The 27317-nt window shown below is 23.1% G+C and overlaps 1 protein-coding gene across 1 annotated transcript in view; it reads right to left on the bottom strand.

The window, feature by feature from the left end:
• LOC122499936 (Kv channel-interacting protein 1-like) overlaps positions 1 to 27317 on the bottom strand; it is a 464957-nt gene that overhangs the window by 250415 nt on the left and 187225 nt on the right. The window contains exons 4-5 of the mRNA XM_043608540.1: positions 10438 to 10555; positions 8406 to 8447 (exon numbers count right to left, since the gene is read on the bottom strand). Of these exons, the coding sequence (XP_043464475.1) occupies positions 8406 to 8447; positions 10438 to 10555 (160 nt within the window). The remainder of the gene's footprint in view (positions 1 to 8405; positions 8448 to 10437; positions 10556 to 27317) is intronic.

Below are 27317 nucleotides of genomic sequence, written 5' to 3'. Positions count from 1 at the left end.
ATTTATAAATACAAAAATAAATAATTTATTAATTTCATGTTTCTTGAAATTAAATTCTCATAAAAAATGTTATCAACAAATTTTTTAAATCATTAAATTCTTTAGACGAATTTTAATTATATTTTTAAGAACAATTACATTTTTTTAGGAATTCGATTAAAATTGCATTAAAAATAATTAAAATTCTGCAATGAGTTTTATTATTTATGAAAATAATTGAATTCCTAAAAGAATTTTATTATTTATAAAAATAATTAAATCCCTATAAAAATGTTATTATTTATGAAAATAATTAAATTATTGCGAAGAAATTTATAAAAAAATTTGTTAATAATTGAATTCGGGAAAAATTTGTTATTATTTATGAAAATAATTGAGGAGCAAGTTTTCAAAACTTGATAAATCCATATTTTCTTATTTCGAGAAAATGAAACAAATGACTTTTTTCACATAACCACTGCAGTTAATTTTAAATTAAAAAATTTGTATTAATTTATTTTTATAACAATGTTTTTATATTTAAGACGTTCTGTTTTTAATTAAACATTATCATAATTAAGTGATTTACAGGTTTTGATAATTTTTTTTAATAAAAAACATAAAAATTATAAGTCATCTTGGTTATGTCAAAAAGTTTTTAAATTGAAAATTCGTTGTTAATAAATTTTTTTTCTAACATTTAACGGTGACAGGTCAATTTGTGAGGTCTTTAAAATATTAAATTTATGTTTATCTCAATTTTTTTAAAAATGGATTTATCAGCTTTTGAAAATTTGCTCCTCAATTGAATAATTGCGTAGAATTTTATTCAAATTTTTTTGAATAATGGAATTCTTTTAGAAAATTTTATTGAAATAGTAGATATTGAAAATCATTGAATTTTAGAAAACCATTTGTGAAAATAATTGAAATTTTGACAAAAATTTGATTACAAAATTTGTAAAATAATTGAATATCAGAGAAGAATTTTATTATTTATAAAGAAAATTGAAATTTCGATGAGAATTTTTTTAAATTTTTGAACACAATTAAATTTAGTAACTAAGTTACTAAGTTAGTTAGTAAGTTAGTAACTAACTTACTAACTTACTAACTTACTATTCTCCCTGGAGAAGCTAAATTCGTTAAATTTTTACAAATCGTTGATTTTGGTGTTTCATTTAAAGTAAAATTTCATTCATAGTTAAAAATAACACCAAAATAGATTATTTTAATCCTTTCTGGTGTTAATTTAATCCTAGAGGGATTAAACTGTTGCATATTATTTTAATCCATTCTGGTGTTATTTTAACACTTCACGTTCTACTGTGATAGTTTTAAGTAATTGAAAACAGTTTGAAATAATTTTAAATAGTTTTAAGTAATTTTGAGTAATCTTAAGCAATCTTAAGTATTAAAAATTTTAACTTAATATTAAGATTGTAAGAATGTAATGATAAAAGTTAAAAATCTTTTGAAGCAAAGAAATCATCTTTCAACTCGAGTTGTTTTCATTTTATGTTTGCGATAAATGTTTTTTTTTGTGAGGGAGTAAAAAAAATGTTGAATCTTTTAAAAGAGTTGGTTAGTATATCAACACTTGAAACTTCGATAGGGAAAACAGATTAAAAGTGACCCCGAGGTGTAGAACTTTACATTAAGCACCCTTGCGGGTAACTGATGTGGCCGCACGACTCAGCTATGGCAAACTGGGCTTACCATCACTTTATCACCCACATTGCCAGGGAAAACTTTCACAATTAACCCCTAATTCGCGTTTCCGACAGTTGGAGAATGTTAATTCAGCCAACTTCTCCGAAACAAAGGAGACACTCTCGTTTTTTATGATCTGACAATTTTTGTTACTCTCTCAAATTGTACTGTATTTGAAATGAAAAAAATCTTAATTCAATTTTATTTCTTTGTTGACAGTGGTATTTATTTTCAGAATATTTTTACGGAATAAAAATTGTGAGCAAATTATATATTAGTTATATTTATAATTGTTAGTAATAGAATTGAAATAAAAATAACACCGTCGTCTGACTAAAGTGGTCGATTTCTACTTAAAAATAGTATAAAATCTGAATAAAAATTACTTTCACTGCTGATAATATTTATTATTTACTGTTAAAAAAATTATTGAAAAAAAAAAATTATTATTAAATTTATTGACAATAAAAATTAAATAAAAATGAACTGCTGTCTGACTATAATTTATTATTTCTACTGAAAATTTAAAAGTTTTGCTAAAAATTATTTATACTACTCATAATATACGCTACTAAAAAGACTAACTAAAATCGACTTTACAATTTACAATTTCTGTTTAAATTTCATATGAGTCTGACTACAATTATACTTGTTCTTCTGATAATAATATTTTAAAAAATAAAAACATTGTCTGGCTTAAATTTTTTCCACTACTTTAAAAATAACTATAGAAACATCCCTCTTGAATAAAAATCATGTCTATACCATCGATACGGAATTTTCAATAATTCAAACGTTTTGTCTGACTACAATTGCTTCTTTCCACTGAATCTATATAAGGCTGAATGTTGAAGAAGTAGAAAATCTGACTCAATATATGGAAAGGATACATAAAGACTTTATTAATATTTATACGGCGCAGAGGTTCAGAAAAAATATTTTTTTTATATTACCCCTTTTTCATATAAATATTAATACAGTAAATTGTAAAATAAGTAACAAAAAATAAAACCAATTTGCATCAGTTATTGTCAAGTTGAAATAAAAATCACAAAATTATAAACTTAATCCTATTGGACATTTTCTCTTTTTCGAAAATGTGAAATTGAAAAAATAAGATAGATGAAAAAGAGATCTTGACGAGATAGAATTTCAGTGTATTTATATGGAATATAGCGCGAGCCATTGTCCACTCAGGTGGGTGAATGCGGGGCGAATAGTCGCTTGAGGATAAAAATACTTTCTGTGTGAGTTTTTCATCTATCTCTATCTATATATGTATGTGTATGAAGTTTCAATATCAAAACTTTTGATTCACTCTGACAAAGGAGTAATCTTGAATAAAGAAAATAATCTTTTTAGACAATAGCATATTATTTTCAATACAAAAAAAATCTCTACGCTTTAGTTTTTAAACTTTATATACAATACATTTATATTTTTGATCCGATTATAAACGAACAATATTTTAACGAATATTCTTTTGATATTTTTTTACAAAAAAAAGTTCTTTTGAAAACAATTGTTTTTGCCTTCATTGCCTTCAAAATCTTTAGAATTCTTTTTTTTTTATGAATAATTTTAAAATTATTTCTATATTGTTTGGATTAATTGAAAATTAATTGGAAATTAAATTATTGAAAATTAATTGGAAATTAAATTATTGAAAATTAATTGGAAATTAAATTATTGAAAATTAATTGGAAATTAAATTATTGAAAATTAATTGGAAATTAAATTATTGAAAAAATTTTATAGATACAAATTTGAAGAGAATAATAAAATTTATATAAAAATAAACTACAAAAATTCAATGTTTCTACTAAAAAAGGCTGACTTAAATTTACTCATACTACTGATATTAAAATTTATATGAAAATGAACTGCTGTCTGACTAAAATCTCTTATTTCTACTGAAAAATTAAAAGTCTCGCTAAAAATTATTTGGACTACTGGAAAAAGGCTAACAAAAAAATACTTACACTACTGATAATAAAATTAATATATAAAGATTAATTTCCGTCTGACTAAAATTTACTATTTCTACTGAAAATTTAAAATTTTGGCTAAAAATTATTTATACTACTTATTATATTTACTACTAAAAGGGCTAATTAAAATTTATTTATATTACTGATAATGAAATTTATGTAAAAATGAACTGCTGCTTGACTATAACTTTCTATTTCTAGTGAAAATTAAAAAGTCTGACTGAAAATAGTTGACACTACTGACTTTAAAATTTATATAAAAATGAAATGATAAAATTTATTAATTCTATTTAAAAAGATTATACTTGACCACAATTTACTTATACTACTGATAATGAAATTTAAATGAAAATAAACTGCTGTCTGACTATAATTTACTATTTCTACTAAAAATAAAAATTTTGCCTAAATATTGTTTACACTACAGATAATAAAATTTATATGAAAATGAACTATTGTCTGACTATAATGTACTATTTCTACTTAATATTAAAAAGTCTGGCGAAAAATTATTTATACTACTGAAGAAGCCTAAAATTTACTTATACTACTGATAATAAAATTTTTTAAAATTAAAACTGCTAATTATTGGTTGCTATTAAAGATGAATTACAAATTAATTAAAAATTCATTTATCAAAAATATGTAAATAGAAAATTTTCTTTTAAATAACATTAGAAAAATTTCCAATTCTCTTAATTTAATGAGTCTGTTTTAATGTCACTGACAAATACGTAGAAGAAATAAATATAATAAATCTTATATTCTTTTAAATATAAGAAATTACTTAATGAAAAATGCAATTTTTTCTCCTAAATACACTATTTCGTTTTGCAATAACTGTGCCATCCGGGTGGAAATTAATGACGTAGAGGTGAAAGTCGTTTTCAGCAGATGAGACTGGTCCTGAACAAATAAATAGCGGAGAAACGCCCTCTCTGGATATGAGGGTAAAGGGTAGAATGAAATAGGAGGGAAAACGACTGGACCTTTTTTCACATCGTCACAGATAAAGTCAGTATGAGGAAGTTAAAAAAAAAGAAGCAAAGGTCGTGAGAAATATATAAATGAAATGTTTCATTTACGTAATGTTTATTCCCTTTGAGGGGATACGATATATATCAAATACAGGAGATAAGATTTTCAAACACTGTCATTCTATTTTTTCACATTTTGTAATTATTTACATTTTTAAAAATTTTTTTTTAATTTCTCAGTTTACGTTAATTACTGTTATTTATTAAAAAAATTCAATTATTTTAATTCGTAATTTCTCGTCTCGATTTTTTTTATAGGGGAATGTAGTCAAGGTTGGCCTACTGTCTAGGTAGGCCACTCGCGTTTTTTTGTCAAGTTCACTAGCGCCACCTACGCGCATTTTTGTCGAAGCTTGTCTTAGTGAAACCTAACTTTTTGTTCAATTACATTTTCGGAAAATCGAAAATTGTGTTTTCTGTGACGTTGGTACAAAAAAAGCTCAAAAAAAGTTTTGTGCATCATGTGAAAAACCATTAATAAAAGATAAAAAACAAATTGAATCGTCAAGGCAAGTATGCAGAAAATTTGTGGGACTCATGGTTGAAAGAAAAACAAAGTAAAAAATCGAATCCCGAAACGTATTTCTTTATGGTTACAACAATTCGGTAATGTTACTTACTGTCAAGGTCGGCCACTATGTGTTTAAAATGCGCAAAGTTGAGGACGAGCTACTTCATTTGCAAAAACTGCAATTCTGTATAACTCATAATATAATTGATCATCTTATTAATATTTTTATTTAATTTTATTAATATTTTAGTGCAAAATTTTTTTTTATTTATATTTATTTTTTTATATTGTTTATTGTTATTATTTTGTTATTTCATTAAGTTACAAACTGTAAACAATAAAGAATCAATTTTCCGTAACTCCAAACATGTTATTTTATTTTTTAACGATTAATGCCCTTTGAATTTTAAACATGGCCGACCTTGACTGTAATAGCCAACCTGGACTACAAATTTTTTTTTTTTTAAATCTTTATAACTTTTTCATTTTTAAACCTGTCAATTTACTTTGTACAGAAAAAATGTTCCTATTAAACAGGACTTTCCAACCATATACTTCAATTGTCCAAATTCATTTTTAAAAAAAAGTTATAAACAAAAGTCAAAAAGGTGGCCGACCTAGACTATGTTCCCCTATTAAATTTTTTCTGACTATAATTGATTTTTACTACTGATAATAAAATTTGTGTGTGGAATTTAACCGATGTTGGACTAAAATCTATTTTTTCTACTTAAAGGAAGTCTGACTAAATTAACTTGCACTGGTGATAATAAAATTTTTAAGAAATTAATTACTGTCCGACTAAAATCGCTTAGTTCTACTGAAAAATTTTTAAAATCTGTCTGTATATTATTTATACTATTAGCAATAAAATTTGCATGAAAATGAACAACTGTCTGACTAATGTTTACTGTTTCTACTTAAAAAAGACAGAATACAATTTTTTTGTACTACTGATAATACAATTAATGTAAATATGAACTATTGTCTGACTATAATTAAATATTTCTACTGAAAATTAAAAAGTCTGGCTTATAATTATTTATTCTATTGATAATGAAATTTATATGGAAATAAACTGCTGTCTGACTTTAATTTACTATTTCTACTGAAAATTAGAAAGTCTGGCTTAAAAATTATTTATACCACTGATCTTTACTACATAAAAAAACTAAATAAAATTTACTTATACTACTGATCATAAAATTTATAAGAAATGAATTACTGTCTGACTAATATTTACTGTATCTACTTAAAAAAGTCAGATTTAAATTTCTTTGTAAATAATGTAAATATGAACTATTGTCTGACTATAATTAAAAATTTCTACTGAAAATTAAAAAATCTGGCTAAAAATTATTTGTACTACTAATAAAGAAATTTATATGAAAATGAACTGCTGTCTGACTATAATTTACTACTTCTACTGAAAATTAAAGTCTGGCTAAAAATTATTTGTACTACTGATTTTTACTACTTAAAAAAACTAACTAAAATTTACTTATACTACTTGTAATAAAATTCATAAGAAAATTAACTTCTGTATGACTATAATTTACTATATCTACTGAAAATTAAAGAGTCTGGCTATAATTTATTTATACCCCTGAAAATAACATTTGCATGAATGCGAATTTGGGTCTGACTAAAATCTATTATTTCTACTGAAAAAAGGAAGTCTATATATTTGTTTACACTACTGGTTAGAAGTCTGACTAAAATTTAGTTGTACTACTGATTCTAAAAGTTATTCTTCTTTCAGTTATATTCTCTTAAATTCATGTTTTTAATTTTTATTTAATTTTTAGTCTTACTAAAATTAAGTTATACTACTGCGAGACTTAAAATTATTGTATCTTCAATTATATTCTATAAAATTAACATTTTTAATTGTTAACATATTTTATATTGTTATTCTCATAAAAAATAATAGATTTTAAATAATTTTCGAAATTATTTGACGATTATTATTATTATTACATATATTCAAAGAAGGACAATTTTCAACGAACTAAAGAAGGTAGGTATACGGTATATGGTAAATCTTTCTTTTTATCAAATATAAAGTTGGAATAGAGTTGACTTTCAATCAAGCAACTACTTAAAAAGACTTGAACTTCTCAACGAAGTATTTTCCGATTTCAATTTAACTCCGATTCAGATAAATTCTCGTGCATTATAAGAAATTGGGAACTTATCTCTCAAGAAATAAATATGAATTCAAGAAAGATATAATACATTATAAAACTACAATGAGAAGAAAATTTTCAAAGTTCTTCTTTATGTTATTTATTATAATACTAAATTCGTTTTGATAAATTGTAAAAATACTCTCACTCAAATGTTTTACTAAAATGTATTTCTAAAAATTCAATATTTAGCCTTTAGCATAATAACTGTAGTTGGAAAAGTTTAACATTAAGTTTCATTTTTTTTTCTTTATTTACTTATTTATAAATTTTATTTTTTAAATATTTTTTTATTTCTCTGAAAGTGTTTTAGTAAAATAAAAAACGAAGTAAAATGAAAATGAACAGAAGAATAATGTGATGATAATAATAAATAATGATCGTAATAACATGTAATAATAAATAATAATAAAAATAAAAATAAAAATAATAATAATAAAAATAAAAAAAATAATAAAAATAATAAAATAATATATTTATTATTATTATGATAATAATTATTATTATAATCATAATAATGATAATAATTATTATTATAATCATAATAATAAAATCGTGTAGTCAAAAAAAAATTATATGTAATTCATTTGCAATTTCAGCGCAAAAAAAAGTTTTTAATCAATTTTAATATTTAATCAATCGAATTTTATTAAATTTGATGTGGATAAAGAAGAAATTTAATTTCAAGCGCTCCTGCAGAGTGGAGCAATCTTCTGTTGGAATTCGTCACTACAATATCAACTCGAGAGTAAAATTTCTTAATTTTCATTTACAAACGATTGTAATTATAAATTTTGATAAAAAAATTTGTAAAATTAAAAAATTTAGAAATTATTTTCATATATTTTGCGCCCATTAAATTTTATTTCGTTGAAAAAAATAAAGAAAATTACTTTTTTCTGGCAAATCAGTTGCCAGTAAGGTAGAAAGTGAAGTCGGGAGTTTATCGACTCACAATAAGTGAATAACGTATTTCAAAACTTACCGGGCTGACTACTGCAATCGTCCTCGCTGACTTGATTCCAAACTGTAAATTAAAAGATAAAAATTTATACAATTTATAAAATATATAAGATTTATAAAATATATAATATATAAAATTTATAAAATTTAAGGAGAGAATTAATTTTTAATAATCTTTTATACATACTCCAAAAAATTTCCAACACAAAAATTATTATCTATCAATTTTGTGATAAAAAGAAAAATTTACAACTGGAAAATAATTTTTAAATTAAACAACAAATAAAAAATGAACTTATAGATTTTTTTTTAACATTACTAAAATGTACTTGAAAATAAATAAAAATACACCCAGAGAAAAAATATATTTAACTCACAGCGAACTAGATGTTTTATTTGTTTCAAATAAATTTTATTTGCTTTAAATAAAATTTTATTCAGCTCAAATAAATGTTTTTTTATGTCGAATAAAATTTTTATTCAAAAAAAATTATTTTTATTATTTGCTTTAAATAAAATTTTATTCAGCTCAAATAAATGTTTTTTTATGTCGAATAAAATTTTTATTCAAAACAAATAAATAACCTAGTTTGCTCTGAGACAAATATACGTTGATTTAACTTAAAAAAAATATATTTGGTTTAAATTTTAATAAAATTTTTCTCTGTATGTAAGGAATTTAATAAAAAATAGCAACAATTTGCGCGCGGCTAACTTCTTCCTGACTTTTTTTAAAATTAAATTAGCAATTTTAAAAATAATAGAATTTAAAAATTTTCTAATTTAAATTTTTGTTGAAAACACTAAAAAATTCAATTTTTGAGAAATTACAAATAATTGCAGTAATTATTTTCAAGAAAAAATAAAATTCTTCGTATAAAATTCAACTATGTTCAAAATTTGAAAAAAATTCTAGTAAAAATCTCAATTATCTTTATAGATAACAAAATTCTTCTCCAAAGTTCAATTATTTTCATAAATGTCAAAAAAGAATTCTTGTCCTAATTTCAATTATTTTCAAAAATAAAATGCATTTTTCTAATTTCAATGATTTTCAATATCTAATATTTTAATAAAAATTTAAAAAAAAAATTCAATTATTTATAAAATTTTTTAATAAAATTGTATGCAAACATTTAATTATTTTGATAAATAATAAAAATTTTACAGGAATTCAATTATTTTCATAAATAATAAAAAATTTTTAAGGAATTCAATTATTTTCAAAAAAAAATAATTTAAAATTCTAGAAAATAATAATTGAATTAAAATGATGAAAATAATTTTGATGAAGTTAGAGTTAAAAATATTCTTATAATATAAAATAATAATGATTTTATCTCTCTGTCATCTTTAATTATTAGAAAACATGAAGAAATCGATATCAATCAATATCTTTATGTTTTATAACAAATACTTTTATAAATTGTTGAATTTAGAAAAAGTTTGAATTTGAAATTTTTGAATGTCTTAATTCCTGTGGAAAATCCTGTTTCAAAAATAAGATTAAAAATAGAAATATTGTGCAAATATTTTTCTTTTTTTTCTAAAACAAAATAATAATTTTGCAAAAAAAAGTTGTGATTCATAAAGCAAAATAATGCAAAATAAATAAATTTTCTATTTCTTAATCACAGTTGTTTAACAATTTTCTAATTTTCCTTAGAAGTGAAGAACAAAAATCTGTCTAATTTCAATTTGACAAAACATAATATTTAATAAAAAATTTTAGCCTTTTAATGAAAAGAAGTGAAAAAAATTCTGATGATTTCTATTTGTCATTACAATTTTGAATTTATTATAAAATAAAAATAATCAGTAATTATAATTAATAATTAAAACTATCAACTCTCGATAGTTGTCAAAATTTTCATCCTCAAATCATTCGATAAATAAAAACCACTATACCTTGAATTTTTTTGTTCTTTGAGATTCAATTTATCGAAAGTTGACAATATTTACAATGATAATAATGTTACTAATAATTGTACAAATAATAGTAAAAATAATAATAAAAATAATAATAAAAAAAAATAATAATAGAAGAAATTCACCTGACGAGAAGAACTTTTTCAATTTGGAACTGCGTCTCTTCTTTTTCCTCTTAGACATTTTATGCACCACTTCATTTAAAGTCGAGTCTTTGTCCTCAAATTCCAAAACAGAAGAATCCTGAAAGAGAAAAGAAAATTTTTTTCCTCTCATTGAACTTGAAATGAATTTTATTTTTCAGATAAAAATATGTTGAGAAAGGCAAGTCTTAAAGTTACGTTTTGTCATTCGTGTGGCATGGCGTTTAGCAATGTATGTGAATCACGTCACGTCTGGATGTTGTAAAACCTTGAGATAATAATTGTGAATGAGAATTGCTATACTTATTATTTACGTATAGAAAGAATGAATTTCCTTATACACACAATCACACTTAGACAAAAACTTTTTTATTTTTTTTATATTTTCGACTTAAAGAAATTAGGGAAATATTTCCAATAAACAGAAATAGTAAATTGGTACTTCATTAAATTTTATTTCCATTTCTTTTTTGTTTTTTTATTTTTTGGTAAAACCGTAGAGTTTAGAAATTAATTTCGTATTTTTAATTACCACATCTTCCCACATTAGCACTGTTTGTTGAACTTTTTTTTTTAAAGAGTAGGTGATATGAAAATTTCCTGTATGCCTTCTAACTCATAAAAGTTAACTGCAGTAAATTTAGCCGGCCGGCTTCTCTTTATATATTTATAGGCTACTGAAATGGTTTACACTAGCGCATTTCAAATTCACCGGTTCTCAATTTTCTGTTTTGCGAACACACAATTTACTTGATTTTATTTTTAATTCCACTTTTTATTGTTTTAAATTTCATTTTTTTTACTCTCAATTTAATTTTTTTTTTACTATTTCTTTGATATTTAATTTAATTTTTTACTATTTTCAATCTAATTTCTTGTTTTTTAATTTTTAAAAAATAAATTTCATTCTATTCTTATACCGTTAACCGAGGTTATGAAACCAAAACTTATTTTATTTTCTTTTTCACGAAAAAATGAAAATTGTATGGACATTTTTTTTTAACTATTCGAAAACAAACACTTTTGGCAGCGGTTGTAAATTATTTTCTAATCATCATTTTTGCTTATTAAAAAGTTTGCTTTTCGAAATAATTTTTAATTTAAAAAATCCTTTTTTCTTCCACTTTTTGAATTTCGATTGTGAATCATACTTAAAATTGAGAATTTTTTTTTCTTGATAAATATTTTCATAGAACATTGACAGAAAAGGATTTTTCTAAAACCGTTAGATTTAGGGACTAATTAACTGATAAAGTATTTTTCAGGTTTTGCTCACTTCAGTTGCACCTAACTGTAATTACAAATCCCCACTTCCAGATAGTAACTGTCGTCGGACAATCATGGGCGTTTAATACCCTTTTGTAACTTGACGATTCTTTGTCGTGACAGCTAACAACCCAGTTCAAACAGTTAATTCTTTATATATAATTATACCGATGAATCTTGTGAACTAGTCCATTCTGCTGTCCGTTGTCTTAATTATTGTATGCTCTTTTTATTTTATTGTCCAATTTCAAAATTTCAAAATTTATCAAAATCAAAACAAAAAAAAAATTAGGAATCATTTATACTTTTTGATTAATAATATGTATCTGTAAATATTTCGCTCTGTAAAACTGAACAATTTCTTACAAATTTAGATTTCTTTATAGTTTCAATTTTTTTAAAAATTATTTTCAATTTTTATTTTCTATTTTTGGATTTTTTCTCCTTATTTGCTATTTTTTGTTTCTTGCAATTAGCGAAAAAATTATTAATTATTTAGTCAATTTTTTTAAAATTTTCAATTAAAATTAAATTAAAATTAAATTGAAAATAAATTTCTTGTACAAGAATATGATCAAAAATACTTTATTGTGTTAAAAAGGAAAACGAACAGAAAATGAGAAATAAAACATAAATGTATATACCTTTTTTTTTTAAAAAAAAGGGCGTAAAAAACCTATTTTTCATTGTGTGTGTGTAAAAATTAGTATGGACTAGTTCTCTAGTCTAGTGGCGTAACGAATTTTTTTTGCTTTAAAGAAAAATGAAGCGAGAAATCAGCGGCAATAAGCGATCGGTGTGGGCCTCATGAAGAAGAAAAAAAAGAGAAAAAGAAGAGAAAAAAAAAGAAAATGGAAAAAAAAATGCATGTGATACCTTGAGAATAGGTGGTCATTGTTAATGTGTTCCATTCGGCTGCTAAGATCACTGCCCATTGTGATTTGCTTGGGTTGACAATTGAACGGAGAGACTCCTAAATATTTTACAACTGCCCCGACTACGTGGGACCCCCCCGGTCCCCCTCCACAATCCATACACAATTTTTAAGACGACTGCTGCGCGTTCCTCTATTTTATTTTATATACCTTAACATCTGTATAATATTTCACCGACGTCATCCAAAAAGTGCTCGTGCCCTCTCTTGAACGATGCGCACACAAAAGAATAGCTGACGAGATTCATACCAGTCCAGTTTACAGGTTAGTATACATATATATGTATACCTACCTTGTTCATTCTTCTTTATGGTATCACACCCCCTCATACACTCTTGGTAAAAATTCCAATGGGGGTTGTATATTTTTTTTTCCTCTTTAATTTCTCAATTGATCCCGAGAGTCTTTATAGTGTGCCGAATTTTATTCATTATGTGTTTATTTTATTAATTTTATTAATGCATTTATTTCAAGGTATTTTTTCTAATTTTTTAATATGTTTATTATTTTAATATATATTTATTTTAATATATTTGTTTTAATATTTTTATTCACCCAGAGATTTTACTGTTATTTATTTATTTAAATATACACTAAAAAAATTTATTTGATTCAAATAACTAATCACTTGACTAATATTAATAGCAGGCTGATTAATAGTAAATATTTTATTATTAAATATTTACTAGAAACAAATAATTTTATTTGAATTGAATAAAAAAATAAATATTAAATTAAAGATGGAAGAAGTTACCAATAAAAGTTAAAATAAATAAATAATGAGTATAAAGAATAAGTAAATACTAGTTAAGTAGTGGCACCACAGTTTTTCTAAGGATATCAAATTGACAAAAAAAAATTGTTGAATAAATAATTTCATAATCAAAATTTAAAAAATTCACTTATTAAGTACAAAATTAATTATTACTGTTCATATTTTCAAAAATTTTTAATAAAATTTCACGAAAGAATTCAATTATTTTCATACAAATTTTAATTAAATTTCTCGAAAGAATTTAATTTTTAAAAAAAATTTTTAACACATTTCGAAAAAATTTAATTTTTTTTCTAAAATTTTAATAAATCCTTCGAAAAAATTTAATTATTTTTATAAATGTGACGCGATCTGAAGAAAGGGACCTTAGAAGCAAATCATTTTAAGGTTGGGTTAGAGTTACTTTTTTCTTGTTTAAAAGTTTCTTTTTACTTATTTCGAATTAAAATCAGTGTTTATTAAATATTTTAGTTTTAATGAAGACTTAAACTTCAATGATTTATATTGACAGTTGATCCTTTTTTTGTATTTTCAATTAAAAAATTGCAAACATAACCTATAATTTTTTGCTTCTAAGGTCCCTTTCTTCAGATCGCGTCACAAATATAGTAAAATTCTTTGCAAGAATTCAATCATTTTTTTAAATAGTAAAATTCTTTGCAGGAAATCCTTTATTTTCAAAAGAATTTTAATTAAATTCCTCGAAAAAATTCAATTTTTGAAAAAAAATGTTTTAACACATTTCGAAACAATTCAATTTTTTTTTTCTAAAATTTTAATAAATTCTTCGAAAAAATTCAATTATTTTTAAAAATAGTTAAATTCTTATCAAGAATTAAATTATTTTTATAAAATTCAATTATATTCAAAACAATTTTAATTGAATTCCTCGGAAGAATTCAATTTTTAAAAAAAAATACATTTCGAAAAAATTTGATTGTTTTTCTAAAATTTTAATAAATCCTTTGAAAAAATTCAATTATTTTTATAAAAGAAAAATTCTTTGGAAGAATTCAATTAATTTTATAAATAGTAAAATCCTTTGGAAGAATTAAAATATTTTTAAATATTTCCATAAATTTTAATTATTTCCTAAAATTTTAATAAATTCTTCGAAACAATTCAACTTTTTTTTTAAATACTAAAATTCTTGGCAGGAATTAAATAATTTTTAATCCAATTTAAATTAAATTACTCGAACCAATTTAATTATTTTCAAAAATTTCCATAAAATTCAATTTTAGCAAGAACTTAAAATTCTATAGAAATAATTCAATTATTCTCAAAATATTTTTAAAAAATTCCATATAAAAATTAAATTACTTTTAAAGTTTCAATGCAATTTTTAAATATATTCGTAAAAAAAAAAAATTGAAAGAATTCAATTATTTTCAAAAAATAATAAAATTCTTCTAATTAATTCAATTATTTTGAATATACTTAATTTTAATAAAATTCTTTAAAGAAATTCAATTATTTTCGAAACAACTTTCATTAAATTTCTAGGAAAAAATTTAATTATTTTTAAATATTTCTATAAAATTCATCATAACAATTTAATTATTTCCTAAAATTTTTATAAATTCTTAAAAACATTTCAATTATTTTTATAAATAGTAAAATTTCCTTGCAGAAATAATCCTTAATTGATCCTTTGCAGAAATTCAATTCTTTTCAAAACAATTTTAAGAAACTTCTTCTAAAGGATTTAATTTTTCAAAATATTAACATAAAATTCAATTATTTTCTAAAATTTTAATAAAATCTTCGGAACAATTCAATTATTTTTATAAATAGTAAAATTCTTCGCAAGAATTCAATTATTTTCAATACAATTTTAATAAAATTCTTCTTTATAAAGTTTAATTGCTTTCAAAATTTTCAATTTTAATTATTAAAGAAAATCCATTAGTTTTTAAAAAAAAATTCAAAGAAATTCTTTAAAAGAATTTAATTAGGATTTTTTTAAAATTTTAATAAAATTCTTCGCGAGAATTCAGTTATTTTCCTAAATAATGAAATTTTTTGAAGGAATTCTGTTATTATCAAATTTTTTGATAAAATTCTTACAACAATTCGATGATTTTTCAATACATTAATTTTAAAATTGAAAATATTTGAAAAGAAAAATTATTAAAAAAAAGTTAAGAAACAAAAAAGCAAACAACAAATTATTATTAATTATTAACAAATTATTATAAATTATTCAAACAAAATAATTATTTAAAAAATAATACTAATCCTGCGTTATAAATTATAAAAACCAGGAAAAAAAGGATTATTGAAGGGGGAAAAAAACGAGACGAGAGAATCAGAAAAGGTATTCTTGACAATTTTTTTTTTTTTTTTCATTAATTTTCTAATATCCAATGGACGCCAGCTGCAGTGTATATATATAGACACACAAGATCAGCCGGCAAACACCAAAAGGAAAATAAGGATCTTTTGAATAGCGTGAAAATTGCAGTGTCGCCCAGGACGAATGAACGACACGGGCCTAAAAGTCGCGCGAGTCCTTTCGCCATTGATCCCTTTGAGTTGCTCATGCGACGCGTGTTTTCTTAATTTTCTTATTCTACTCGACTACATTGACTCCATTTCACTAAAAATCACCCTCTTCAGTTATTCAAATAGTTTAGTCAAAAGTCACTCTAAGAATACAAACTATATTTGGCGCCACTAAAGAGATATTTCAACTATATTCCTCTCCTTTCTATATTCAATAAAAAAAAGAGAAAAAAAAAATTGCTTTTTAACATTCACTCCCTTTATATAACATTTAAATATTTATCCTTCTAAAAACATATTTTTTTAGGAAATTATTTTTATTACCGGTAAAATGGTTTCTGAACAAATTTTTTTTGTCACAGATCAAATTGAAAAAAACGAATCAAAAAGTTGCTTTGCAACTCTTTTGATTCGTTTTTTATCTCAATTTGATATCCTTATAGAAAAAGGAAAAACAAAAAAGGAGGAAAGGAAAATTATTATTATTAATTAATAATGTAAAAATAATTATTTTCAACAAATAATTATCCGTATTATGCATCGGTATATAGAATTAATCGACTTGTTTTTTGTGTGTGAACAACTTTAAACGACAGATAACATTTACGGAGAAAGAAGAAGAAAGGGAGAGAGAGAGAGAGAGAATATATATGTATAGATATATACAATGAAGAAAGGGTGAAGTATAAAAGAAGCGGTGGCACCGTTTGCAATGGAGCGCTACTCTCGGCTCGGCTCAAAGTGTAATTACTATCGAGGGTAATTAATTTAGTTGAAGAGCCAGCGTTAATTTACTCGACGTGCCTCCGCGAATCTTTGCGACTTTATACCTTATATACACTTCATACCTATGATTTCTTTACCTTCTAAACTAACGAGTTTTCACAGTGAGCACTTTGAAGAAAAGCTACTTAAAGAACCATTAATTATCGAAACATCAATGTGTATTATTTCAATTAAAATAACAGTTCACAGTTGTTATTTTATCGTTGCAATTATAAAAAGGACAATTTTTATCCTCGCACAGTATAATTTTAAAAGTTATTTGCCATTTATTATATAGGTACGCACACGCTGATAATGATTTGTGACAAATTATCACAAAAAAAAGTATAAAAAGTATATAAAAAAATACAAAAATATAAATAAATTTCAAAATAATATAGAAATAAAATGTTCTCATATCTAAACATTAATATTAATTATTATTATTAACAATTAATATTAATTGTATCTAGATTTTTTATGCCTGCAGATTTTTTAATTTTTATAACATTTTTAATATTTTTAAATTTTTCTTTAACAATAAATAAATAAGCTTTAATCTAGATTCAATACTTTTTGAAATTAACAATACATATAGGTAACATATAATAAAAATATTTTTAAACAATTTGTGATTCAAAATTTAAAAAATTTACTTATTAACTAACTTACTAATTAAATTATTCTTCAGAAGAATTCAATTATTTTTAAAAATATTAAAATTCTTCTCAAGAATTCAATTATTTTTTAAAATTTTACTAAATTCTTTGAAACAAATCAATTATTTTTTAAAAATAGTAAAATTCTTATCAAGAATTTAATTATATTTATAAAATTCTATTATTTTTAAAACAATTTGAATTGAATTCATCGGAAGAATTCAGTTTTTAAAAAAATTTTTAACACATTTCGAAAAAATTCGATTTTTTTTCTAAAATTTTAATTAATTCTTCGAAACATTTCAATTATTTTTATAAATAGAAAAATTTTACGCAAAAATTTAATTAATTTTTTAAATAGTAAAATTCTTTAAAGACATTCAATTATTTTTAAAAATATTAAAATTCTTCTCGAGAATTCAATTATTTTTTAAAATTTTAATAAATTCTTTGAAACAAATCAATTATTTTTATAAATAGTAAAATTCTTCGCAAAAATTAAATTAATTTTTTAAATAGTAAAATTCTTTAAAGGCATTCAATTATTTTTAAAAATATTAAAATTCTTCTCAAAAATTCAATTATTTTTTAAAATTTTACTAAATTCTTTGAAACAAATCAATTATTTTTTAAAAATAGTAAAATTCTTATCAAGAATATAATTATATTTATAAAATTCTATTATTTTTAAAACAATTTGAATTAAATTCCTCGGAAGAATTCAATTTTTAAAAAAATTGTTAACACATTTCGAAAAAATTCGATTTTTTTGTCTAAAATTTTAATTAATTCTTCGAAACATTTCAATTATTTTTATAAATAGTAAAATTCTTCGCAAAAATTTAATTATATTTATAAAATTCTATTATTTTTAAAACAATTTGAATTGAATTCCTCGGAAGAATTCAATTTTTAAAAAAATTGTTAACACATTTCGAAAAAATTCGATATTTTTCTAAAATTTTAATAAATTCTTCGAAACATTTCAATCATTTTTATAAATAGTAAAATTCTTCGCAAAAATTTAATTAATTTTTTAAATAGTAAAATTCTTTAAAAGAATTCAATTATTTTCAAAATTATTTCAATTCAATTATTTTTAAAAATATTAAAATTGTTTTCAAGAATTCAATTATTTTTTTTTAAATTTTAATAAATTCTTTGAAACAAATCAATTATTTTTAAAAATAGTAAAATTCTTATCAAGAATTAAATAATTTTTATAAATTATAAAAATAATCTCAGGAATTCAATTATTTTCTGTATAAATTTTATAAAATTCAATAATCAAGTTTTTAATTATTCTTAAGAGGAAAGTAAACCTATATTATCAACCATATAAAGAAAATATTTTAAATATTTAATAAAATTATTTTTCAAGTAATTTTTTGAGAGGAAAATAATTCAATGGTCTTAAAAAAAATTGATCAGAAAATATTTTTACACTTTTTGAATTTTTTCTAAAAATTGATAGATTTTGAAGTCTATATTCGTAATTTTGTAGAAAATATGTTTTTGTATCCATAAATAAATTTCTGAATGAAAAAATTAATATTTACAAAAGTTTTTAGCATTTAAAAAAAATAGTTTTCAGGTTAAGAATTTAAAAAAATATGATTATTAAATTTTAAAATACGAAAACTCATTTGTTTTTTTTTCTAAACAATTTTAGAACATAAACTTTTTCAAAAAAATATTAAACATTTTTTTCTAACTAATTTTAGAACATAAACTTTTTCAAAAAAATATTAAACATTTTTTTTGAAAAATTTTATTAGTTAGAAAAAAAACAAATGAGTTTTCGCATTTTAAAATTTAATAATAATCATATTTTTTAAATTCTTAACCTGGCTAAAACTTTTGTAAATATTAATTTTTTCATTCAGCAATTTATTTATGGATACAAAAACATATTTTCTACAATATTATACGTATGGATTTTAAAATCTATCAATTTTTAGAAAAAATAAAAATTCAAAAAGGATTAAAATATTTTTAGAAAACTAAAAAATTAAAATAAAAAAAGAAATGGAAAATTAAAAAAATTGAAATATAATTTATATTATCTAAAGAAAAGAGAGGAAAACAGAAAAAGAGAGGAGCGCAGAAATCATCAATGAATTTCCAAACCGAAGACATTTTCCAAAGGATCATTAAGCGTCGAGAGTTAAAAAGTACATAGCAATAAAGAATCAATGAAAGAAAAAAGAAAGAAAAAAAGAAGAGAAGAGAAAAAGAAACTCGTGTATGCTATTGAAAAAAAGACAATATAAATAAGTAGAAGGTGGTTTTAAATGGTTTAAAGTGACCGGAAACCACCTGGGGCTGCGGTGTATAGTTCTAAAATATAGTCCAACGGGTGTGTGTGTTGTGTGTACCCATCGCAGGGCAGGGTGTTTGAAACCTCTTTCGAGAAAAGTCGTTGCTTGTCGTGCGGCGGTGGCTCTCTCGGTTGGACCTCACAGGATGGTTGTGTCGTCGTCATCGTCGTCGTAGTCGTCGTTGAGAGAAGTATTGAGAGGAGGAAAAAGAACTATACGATGAGGGAGGAGTGAGGTATATAACAATGGTAATTGTCGCGGCAAGTTACACAGCGAAACTACACACAAAAGGTAGATACACAATGTTCGGACTCAACTTGAAGAGAAAACTTAATGTGATGGAAGGGGGGGCAACACCACTGCATTTAAAGGTGCACTCAAAGACATAAGAACTTAAAACTATAAAAAAGTGCCTTTTCTCTCTCTCTCTTTTTTTCCCTCTATTTTTCTCTCTTTTTTTTCTCTCTGTATACTTCATTCTCTCTCTTTTTTTTTCTCTCGGTGTATTTAGTTCTCTTTCCCTCTCTCCCTCTTTTTGTATACTTCACTCTCTCTTCTTTTTCTCTCTGTGTATTTCGTTCTCTTTCTCCCTCTTCTTATCTTTTTGTATACTTCATTCTCTCTTTCTCTCTCTCATTCTTCCTCTCTGTGTATTTCTCTCTCTCATGAAAGAAGGAAAGAGAGAGAAAAATAAAGAAATGAGAAAGACAGAAACTAAGAGAGAGAAAATGAAAACAAGGAAAGAGAGAGAAAAATAGAGAAAAGAGAGAGACAGAAATTAAGAGAGAGAGAGAGAGAAAAAAAAGAGAGACAGAAACTAAGAAAGAGAAAATGAAAAAAGGAAAGAGAAAGAAAAATAGAGAAAAGAGAGAGAAACGATAAAGACAGAAACTAAGAGAGAGAAAATGAAAAAAAGGAAAGAGAGAGAAAAATAGAGAAGAAGCAGAGAAACGAGACAGACAGAAATTAAAAGAGAAAAACAAAAAATAAAGAGAGAAACAAGAAAGAGATAAATAAAGAGAAAAACAAGAGAAATAGAGAGAAAAAGAGAAAAACGATAGAAAAATAAAGAGAGAAACAAGAAAGAGATAAATAAAGAGAAAAACAAGAGAAATAGAGAGAAAAAGAGAAAAACGATAGAAAAATAATGAGAGAAAAGGAGACAAACGAGAAAAAAATATAAAGAAGAAAGAAAGAAATAGGAAAAAAAAGGTGTGACAAACAAGAGAAAAAAGGGAGAAAAAGAAAAAAAGTCAGACTTCCCACTCGATAAACAATTTTAAAATAGTAGCAAAAAGTATCTTTCAAACTGAAAAGAAAATAGTAGAAAAGTAACTATCGAAAAATTAAACTTGATAACCAAAAAGTTATAAAAAGAAATTTATAAACATTTTTAAATCATTGATTTTTTTCGACTAATTTTATGCAAATTCTAATTTAAAATTAAATAATATTTGAATTCATGAGAAATTTCTATTATTTATGAAAAGAATTGAATTTTTACGAAGATTTTTACAAAAAATTTTTTAAATAATTGAATTTTTTTTGGAAATTTGATGAAAATAGTAGATATTGAAAATCATAGAATTGCAAAAAGTTTTTAATGAGAATTAAATTTTACAAAGAATTCTAATAAAATTTTTAACAATGATTTGATGTATGTGTGGTATTTGAAATTTTTTTTTTAAATAATTAAATTTCTGAAAAGCATTATTATTATTTATGAAAATAATTGAATTTTTGGAAACGATTTTATTAAAATTTTTTTAATTAATTGAATTTACAAGAAGAAATTTATTACTTTCAACAATAATTAAATTTTATTAAAAAGTCTCAAAATAATTGAATTTTCGAAAATAATTTTGTTATTTATGGACATAATTGAATTCTTTTCAAGAATTTTTTTTCTAAATAATTGAATTTTTAGGAAAATTTTTATTAAAAAGCCACAAAATAATTGAATTTTCGGAAATAATTTTGTTATTTATCAAGATAATTGAATTCTTTTGAAGAATTTTTTTTATTTAAATAATTAAATTTTAGGAAAGAATTTTATTAAAATCTAAAAGAATAATTGAATTATTTTTAAAAAATTTAATTTAAATTGTATTTAAAATAATTGATTTCTTTCGAACAATTTTATTGAATTTTTTTTGAAAATAATTGAATTTCTAAAAAGCATTTTATCATTTATGAAAATAATTAAATTCTTGCGAACAATTTTATTAAATTTATTTGAAAATATTTGTTTTCCAAAAAAGCATGAAAACCCAGGCGCGAAAGACCAATGCTGACGATGGATTGAAGATTTATTGAGCCTTGAACGCCCAGCCTGGGTAACCCAGTGTTGAAGCAGTCTTTATACCACTGTCACTCAATGTTGATTCAGCATTGGACACCACTGTTCGTTCCATGCTCGATTCAAGACTCGGTCAATCTTTGTGAGTGAAGCTCGAACATCTGATCTTAATTCAAGCCTAAATCAATCTTGACAGTTTATTTATTGACGTGTGCACTTAAAAATATTAAATATAAATATTTATAAATTAATTAATATTAAAATATTTTTTATGATAATTTTGTATACTATTTAAAAATTATTATTAATTATTATTATTAAGATATCAATTGGTAAATAAATATTAATATTTATCTAGTGTATAATATTTATATTAATTATTAATTTATTAATAATAATAATAATAATAATAATAATAATAATAATAATAATAATAATAATAATAATAATTATTATTATTATTATTATTATAAAAAATATTAAATTAAAAATAAATATTAAATATTATTTTTTTTTATAATAATAATAATAATTATTATTATTATTATTAATTATATAAAATTTATATAAATAAAGTTAAATTATACATTATTATTTTTTTCTTGCAGTGTCAAATAATTGTTTTCAAAGTTCAAGAGTTTCGTTTGTCTGAAAAATTTTTAGTGTTAAAAAAATGTTCATTAGGGTGTAATAAATATTTATGCCTAGTAGTTTTACACTAGGATTAACTGTTTAGTAAATATGTATTATCAAAAAACTATTTTTTGTCAAACGCGTGCGATTAAACACAAATAACCTTGAGACTTTAGCATTGCCAACTTAAGAGTTTAACGTATGTGTTGAGTTGGTAATGCTGGAGTTTCAAGGTTATTTGTGTTTAGTCGCGCGCGTTTGACAAAAAATAGTTTTTTGATAATATTTACTAAATAGTAAAATTAGTAGTATTAGTAAAATAGTAGTCCTAGTGTAAAATTACTAAGCATATATATTTATCACTACCTAATGAACATTTTTTTTACTAATAATTTTTCAGATAAACGAAACTCTTAAACTTTGAAAATAATAATTTGACACTGTATACAAGAAAAACAATAATATATATAATTTAACTTATAAAATTATCATAAAAAATATTTTAATAATAAATAATTTATAAATATTGATATTTAATATTGTTCAGTGCACACGGTAATAAAGAAAGTGAATATTGTATCAAGATTGACCGAGTCTTGAATCGAGCATGGGACGAACATTGGTGTCCCATGCTGAACAAATATTGAGTGACGCGCCGTATATACAGAATATACGGCGCTGGCATTGAAATAGTAGATTAGGCGAGGTGCCTTCCAGCCTTCTGTGGCCGAGCGGTTTAAATGCGTGCGTTTAGGACTTCCGGGTATGCGTTAGGGGCGGGGTGCGTGAGTTCGATCTCACATGCGAGCGAATATTTTTCATTCTTTGTTTTAAGCGTTATATATAATAATAAAATTGTGTGTTGTGTTGTGAATAAAAAAATGTGAATATGTTTGTAAATAATATTAAAAAGTCTGCTGAAAAATCGAGAAAAAAATGTACCGATTAACAGAAAAATTGGTTTCTTTTACTAAAATTATTTTTTTAATATTACTATTTCAAATGAAATTTATTGTTAGTAATATATTATTTATATGAAAATAATATAATTATTATAATAATAACTTATTTCCAAACAAACGCATATAACATGAATAAAAATAATATCAATAATATTCATTACTATTATAATAATAATAATAATAATTATTATTATTATTAATATTATTATTAATATTATTATATACAATTCATATATATTCATATTATATTGAATAAGCGCGAGAGACGCGTAAATTTGGGAACAGTGGAAGCAGCCTTATTTCAGTCCTGCATTATAGGGTTCCGCAGCATTGATTGAACATTAAACGCCAATCTACAACAAAGACTGGAGCGTCAGTCTTAAATAAGTGTTACATTATAGCTAGAAGCAACCTTCGTTCCGCCGTCCCACCAAGGCTTGATCAATGTTGACCAAGCCTCAACGAAGGTTCCGTAAAGCCTGAATCCAGCGTCAGTTCTCGCCTGGGAATACTTGAATTCTTGCGAACGATTTTATTATAATTTTTTAAAATAATTAAATTTACAGGAGGAAATTTATTACTTTTAAAAATAATTGAATTCTTGTGATGAATGTTGTCTTTCATGAAAATAATTGAATTTTGCAAAGAATTTTATTAAAATGCCCCAAAATAAATGAATTTTCGGAAATAATTTTGTTTTTCATTGACATAATTGAATTATTTCGAAGAATTATTTCTGTAAATAATTGAATTCTCGGGAAGAATTTTATTAAAATCAAAAAGAATAATTTAATATTATTTCAAAAAAAATTTAATTAAAATTGCATTTAAAATAATTGACTTCTTTCGAACAATTTTATTAATACATTTGAAAATAATTGAATTTTTGTGAAAAATTCTAATATTTTTGAAAATAATTGAATTCTTTCAAAGAATTTTGAAAAAACTTTTTTTTAAATAATTGATTTTTTCGAGGAATTGAAATTGAATTTTTATAAATAATTACATTTCTTAAGCAATTCCTGTATAATTGTGTTAAAAGTAATTGAAATCCTGCGACGAATTTTATTATTTATGAAAATAATTGAATTCCTGAGAAGAATTTTATTATTTATGAAAATAATTGAATTCTTCTAAAGAATTTTGAAAAAAATATTTTTTTAAATAATTGATTTTGTCGAAATATAATAAATATTATGAAAATTTTATTTTTAATAATTGAATTCTTATGAAATACTTTATTTCTGAAAATAATTGAATTTTTCGATTAATTAATTAAAAATAGTATTAAAAATAATTGAAATTTTTTGATTAATTAAATTAAAATTGTATTAAAAATAATTGAAATTCTTGGATGAGTTTTATATTATTCATGAAAATAATTGAATTCTTGTTTACAATTTTATCAAAAACTTTTTTATTAAATTGAATTTCCATAAAAAATCTTATTATTGGTGAAAGTAATTGAATTATTGTAAAGAATAGTATAAAAATTTTGTTAAATAATTGATTTTTTCGAAATTTTTTTGAAAATGCTATTCTAAATTAATTGAATTCCTGTGGAAATTTTATAATTTATGAAAATAATTGAATTTTGGATGAATTTTATCAATTTTTTTTTAAAATAATTGAATTGTTTTGCAAAATTTTATGAAAATAGTAGATATTGAAAATAATTGAATTCCAAATATTTTTTTGAAAATAATTAAATTTTGAATATTTTTTGAAAATAATTCAATTGTTTTAAAGAATTTGATTATAATTTTTCAGAATAGGTTTTTTATTTCTAGTATTAGCGAATTTAAAGTAGTGGAAATTCTTAAAAAAACATAAATAGTAGCTTTTGGTGGCTGAAAAAAGTAGTGAATAGTAAAAGAGAAAAGACTGAAGAAAACAAAGAGAGAAAAAGAAATAGTGAGAAAAGAGAAAGAAAATGAGAGCAAAGAAGAGAGAAAAAAGCAGAAAAGGCAGAAAAAAGAGAGAGATAAAGAAATAAGAGAGAGAAAGAGAGAGAGAGAAAGACTAAAAAAGAGAGAAAAGTAGAAAGAAGGGAGTAAAAACAGAAAAGAGAGAGAGAAAAAAAGGGAGAAAATTAGAGAAAAGAGAGTAAAAGCAAAAAGAAAGAAAAGACAGAAAAAAGAGAAAAAGACAGAAAAGAGTAAAAAAAAGAAAAGAGAGAGAAAGACAGAAAATAGAGTAAAAAAAGGAAACAGGGAAGAAGAAAGAAAAGAGAAAAAAAGAAAAGAGAAAAAAAGAAAAGAGAAAAAAAGAAAAGAGAATAAAAAAAGAAAGAAAAGAGAGAAAAAACAGAAAAGAGAGATAAAGAGAGAGAGAGAGAGAGAGAGAGAGAGAGAGAGAGAGAGAGAGAGAGAGAGAGAGAGAGAGAGAGAGAGAGAGAGAGAGAGAGAGAGAGAGAGAGAGAGAGAGAGAGAGAGAGAGAGAGAGTGAGAGTGAGAGAGAAGAGGGAAGAGGAAGAGGGCGATGAGAAGAGGTTGACTCTTCGGATTATGGATGAGGTGAGGAGAGGAGGGCCGTTTGTCGGACATACCTTGGGGCCACCCTGGCGTCTAATTGCGTGTAATGCACTCGAGGCTCGCCGAGCGAAACAAGAGGGACTTTGCCGCCAGAGGAGGTCGGCGAAAAACCTATGGGTCGCGAACCGGCAAAACCAACCATCCGGGAACGCGGTGTTATGTCCGGCACTCGGACCCACACGAAGAGAACGACAACCACACATATTCATCCAGAGAGAGGGAGAGACTCGGTTTTTGAATCAAATCGCGAGAGCCACACTCTCTCTCTAGCTCATCGCCGCGAGTATTTCGGAATGCGACAACCCATCCGCGGATAAAGACGTGGTAGCACCCCGAAAACATCTGAATCTATATGCTTTTCTTTTATTCTCCCCTTCTCTCTATCTCTCTCTCTTATAGGCATCGGCATTTACTAATTTTTATCATACAATGTTAGTCTTCAGTGGATAAAAAAAAATTAAGACAAATCTCTTTGTGAGAATGCAATTTCTCGAGGTTGTACTTTTTTAATTCAATTCCTTCAAACTTTTATTTTAGTTTTTCTATTGTAATTTTTTATTTTCATTTTTATATTTATTTTTTCGGTTATTTTAATTCAATTCTTTTTATTTTTTATTTCAATTTTTTCAATTTTAATTGATATATGTTCAATTTTTTATTTCAATATTTTATTTTTTGTTTGAGATTTTGTGTATTTCAATTTTTTTAATTCAATTCTTTTCATTTCAAAGTTTTTATTTCAATTTTTTAATTCAATATTTTTGTTACAGTTTTTCTAAATCAATTTTTTTATTCTTTCTTTTTTTTATTTCAATGATTCTATTTTGTATTAAAGTTCTTCTATTTCAATTTTAATGGATTTAATTTCAGTTATTCTATTTCGATTTTTTCAATTCAAATCGAGTTTTCAATTTTTTATTTCAATATTTTACTTTTTGTTTGAGATTTTTTATAATTCATATTTTTCAATTCAATTCCAATTCAATTTCAATTCAATTCAATTATTTCAAAATTTTTATTTGAATTTTTTAATTCAATCTTTTTGTTTCAGTTTTTCTAATTCAATTCTTTTATATTTTTATTTCAATTATTCTATTTTGTATTAAAGTTCATCTATTTCAATTTTAATGTTTTAATTTCAGATTTTCTATTTCAATTTTTTCAACTCAATTCAATACATTTTCAATTTTTTATTTCAATATTTT

The sequence above is a fragment of the Leptopilina heterotoma genome, unplaced genomic scaffold (genome assembly GCF_015476425.1).
Source record: "Leptopilina heterotoma isolate Lh14 unplaced genomic scaffold, ASM1547642v1 Lhet_18, whole genome shotgun sequence".
Lineage (NCBI taxonomy): Eukaryota > Metazoa > Arthropoda > Insecta > Hymenoptera > Figitidae > Leptopilina > Leptopilina heterotoma.
The sequence above is the reverse complement of the archived record's forward strand: the minus strand, read 5'-3'. Positions and strand labels throughout refer to the sequence as shown.